Source organism: Grampus griseus, assembly GCF_964374135.1.
Source record: "Grampus griseus genome assembly, chromosome: 11".
NCBI lineage: Eukaryota > Metazoa > Chordata > Mammalia > Artiodactyla > Delphinidae > Grampus > Grampus griseus.
Genome location: NC_139005.1, coordinates 18,400,405 through 18,403,453, shown reverse-complemented (window position 1 = coordinate 18,403,453; position 3,049 = coordinate 18,400,405). Strand labels below are relative to the sequence as shown.

General features: G+C 39.8%; 1 protein-coding gene across 1 annotated transcript; it reads right to left on the bottom strand.

The window, feature by feature from the left end:
* Nucleotides 1-281: 281 nt before the first annotated feature.
* On the bottom strand, nt 282-605 carry LOC309829974 (SH3 domain-binding glutamic acid-rich-like protein 2; the record flags this gene model as incomplete). The annotated part of the gene is made up of 1 exon (XM_082666220.1): nt 282-605. One exon carries the CDS (start codon nt 603-605, stop codon nt 282-284), a length of 324 nt encoding a protein of 107 aa, XP_082522346.1.
* Nucleotides 606-3,049: the final 2,444 nt, after the last annotated feature.

Sequence of the window (3,049 nt, the reverse complement as noted above, 5' to 3'; positions counted from 1 at the left end):
TCAGGAAGCACACCTGTAACAGGTGACAGTACCTCCAGGTGAGTGAGGCAACTGCAGGCAATTCTGAAAACAAGAAAAAAACCCACCATGGTCCTGATTTGGTTTAAAGCACTCATGCAATCCCATCAGACCCATGTCTTCCCCAAACACCTTTTCCATGGCAAGCAAAGTTACTCATAATGCATGTGGCTTCTGTCACACTGATGCATTAGGTAAGCAGGTGTGTGCTGAGTACCAGGGGCGCTGCAAAATGCATCTCCGTCCTCTTCCACTTGTCTTCACTAAGGTTCTTCCTTTGATGCCAACTGTGATTTCAGGCCTAAGAATGAAAAGACTGTGTTGCTTTCCTTGGATTCAAATAAACTCTCATAGTCTGCACAGTATCGGTCACCATTAAATATCTGAGGTGGCAGAGGGTTGCCCTGAACAGGCTCCTTCTCTGGGGGGATGTTTTTGTACATCCACTGCCTCTGCTCTTCTGACATCGTGATGTCCACCTCCTCAGACTTTATCTTGTTGGCTTCCAGAAATCTAACCACATCCTGCTGCTTCTTCTTTATCGTCATGAAGCCCGAGGAGGAGGTGGTGAACACGCAGACGACCATCCTCTCGCCAGGCACAGCGCTCCAGTCTCCCGGTCTGCAGATCAATTTTCTCAGTCTTAAACAAAGTTTAGAATGGAAAAGGGAACATAAAATAATGGAAACAAAGGATACCAAGAGGCGTAAAGTCTCATCTTTTCACCACCCATTGTTACTAATCTTAAAATTTATCAAAATTCACTTTGTAAGTAGTAGTAGAGTGTATCATAACCTATATTGCCTAATATTTCCCCCAGTCAAATACAGTGTTCTTAAATGGCAAAAAAATACTAGGTTAATTTTTAATAACTTAGCATAATATATACTTGTTGAGGGGTAAGGCAGGAATGAAGACGCAGACCTCCTGGAGAACGGACTTGAGGTTATGGGGAGGGGGAAGGGTGAGCTGTGACGGGGCGAGAGAGAGTCATGGACATATACACACTAACAAACGTAGTAGGGTGGATGGCTAGTGGGAAGCAGCCGCATGGCACAGGGATATTGGCTCGGTGCTTTGTGACAGCCTGGAGGGGTGGGATAGGGAGGGTGGGGGGGAGGGAGACGCAAGAGGGAAGAGATATGGGAACGTGTGTATATGTATGGCTGGTTCACTTTGTTGTGGAGCAGAAACTAACACACCATTGTAAAGCAATTATACCCCAATAAAGATGTTAAAAAAAAAAAAAAAAAAACAAAACATTGTATGGAGGTACCACAATTTTTTTAACCATTTGCCTGTTTAAGAACATCTGGGCTATTTCTAGTTTCTGTTGTACTCTTTAAATTTCTTATAATTTTAATTGTCAATTTTATCTCAATAAAGCTGAAAAAAATAAAAAAAAATATATATATATACTTGTTGAGAACATAGTATATACAAGGGGTTTTAGATAAACAGTGTTGACTCAAACTGCTCTCAATGTGATTATCATCTTATAAGAGGTCCCAAAGAACTATAGGCAAAGCAAAAATGAAAGGAGTCACATAAGAGAGATAAGGAGTTTTAATGAGGGAAAAGTCACTTTAGGTTGGAGGGATCAGGACCCTACATAGTACAGGGGACAGTATTGGCTGAGTAGATGGCGAACCCCTGGTAGAGGAAACAGAATGAGCAAACCTAGAAAAAAGTCAGGAATCAAGAATTATTTGTTCATTCAACAAGGTGAGACATGGAAGTGGCTTGGATTAAAATGGCAGAGGTGAGGCTCTGACTCAGGAAAGACTGATTGTGGAGGCTGAAGAATTGGCTGATTATTAAGATGTGAGGTGTGAGAGATGAGGAAAAGTTAAGTTTGATTGCAATTACAATTTAGTGCAGATGAAACCCAAAGAACAAATGTTATGGTAGAAAGAAAAGACCAGAAGTATGATTTGTATCAGCTCTGGAGGTCCCTGAATACCTTGACTATCCTCTTTTAGCTTCACCTAAAAAAGATATTCACAGTTCAGTTTACTGGGAAGGACTCTGTAGAGATGACCTTAATGACAACCAGAACCCTGGACACAAACAATGTCAGGAATAAATTATTCTCTGCATCCTCTCTTTGTTTGACTCTTTATGGGCTTTATTCTCTAGGACAGCTTATCCATATGGCAGGAAGTTTCAAGCTCACAGCCTTGCAATACTGAGATCAAAGGGGAAAGAAGAACATTTCCTCAGCTCTTATTTGAAAAATTCAGGGAAGGACACTGAGTGGTCACATGACTATACCTGAACCATTTACTATAAACTGTTGTGAATCATATATTCATCTCGCTGAGCAATGAGCAGCCCACATTCCTCTACAGAAGCACCCACCTAGTATGAGTGGACATTTTCCAGAAGAATGGAACAGGGGGAGAGGCAGGCAAAATATTAACTCTTAAAGTTAAGTGAGACTTAAGCCTGAAATACTTTATATATATGCAAATAATATATGATATATAAGTGCATTATATATGTTATACAGTACATTATATACATGGTATATATAATTTATACATAATGTATATAAGTCTGTTATTGTTTTTACTCCTTCCATCTAAAGATAATCCCTCTAGCAGATCACAATTTTGCTCATTCACTTGAGGAAATTGCTCTATCAATTCTCTCCATCATCAATTTTCTCCTGTCTATGGGATCTTTCTCATCAGCATTATTCTCCCATCTTAAAAATAAAAGTTTCCCTTGACCCCGTATTCCTCATCAGCCATTCCCCTTTTCCTCTGTTCACCTTTAAGACAAAATTTCTTGAAACAATTATCTTTACTCTGACTTCAAGTTCTCTGGTTTTATTCTCTCTTAAGCCCATTCCACTCAGGTTTCTGTCCTTCACCAATGAAACACTTAACAATTTCACCAATGACCTTCATACTGACAAATTCATTGACCAATTCTTAGACCTTATCTTATTTGGCCCCTCAGTAATATTTACTGCATCATTCCCTCTTTCTTGCTACTTTTGCCTTGTTTTTCACGGCTTATTGAA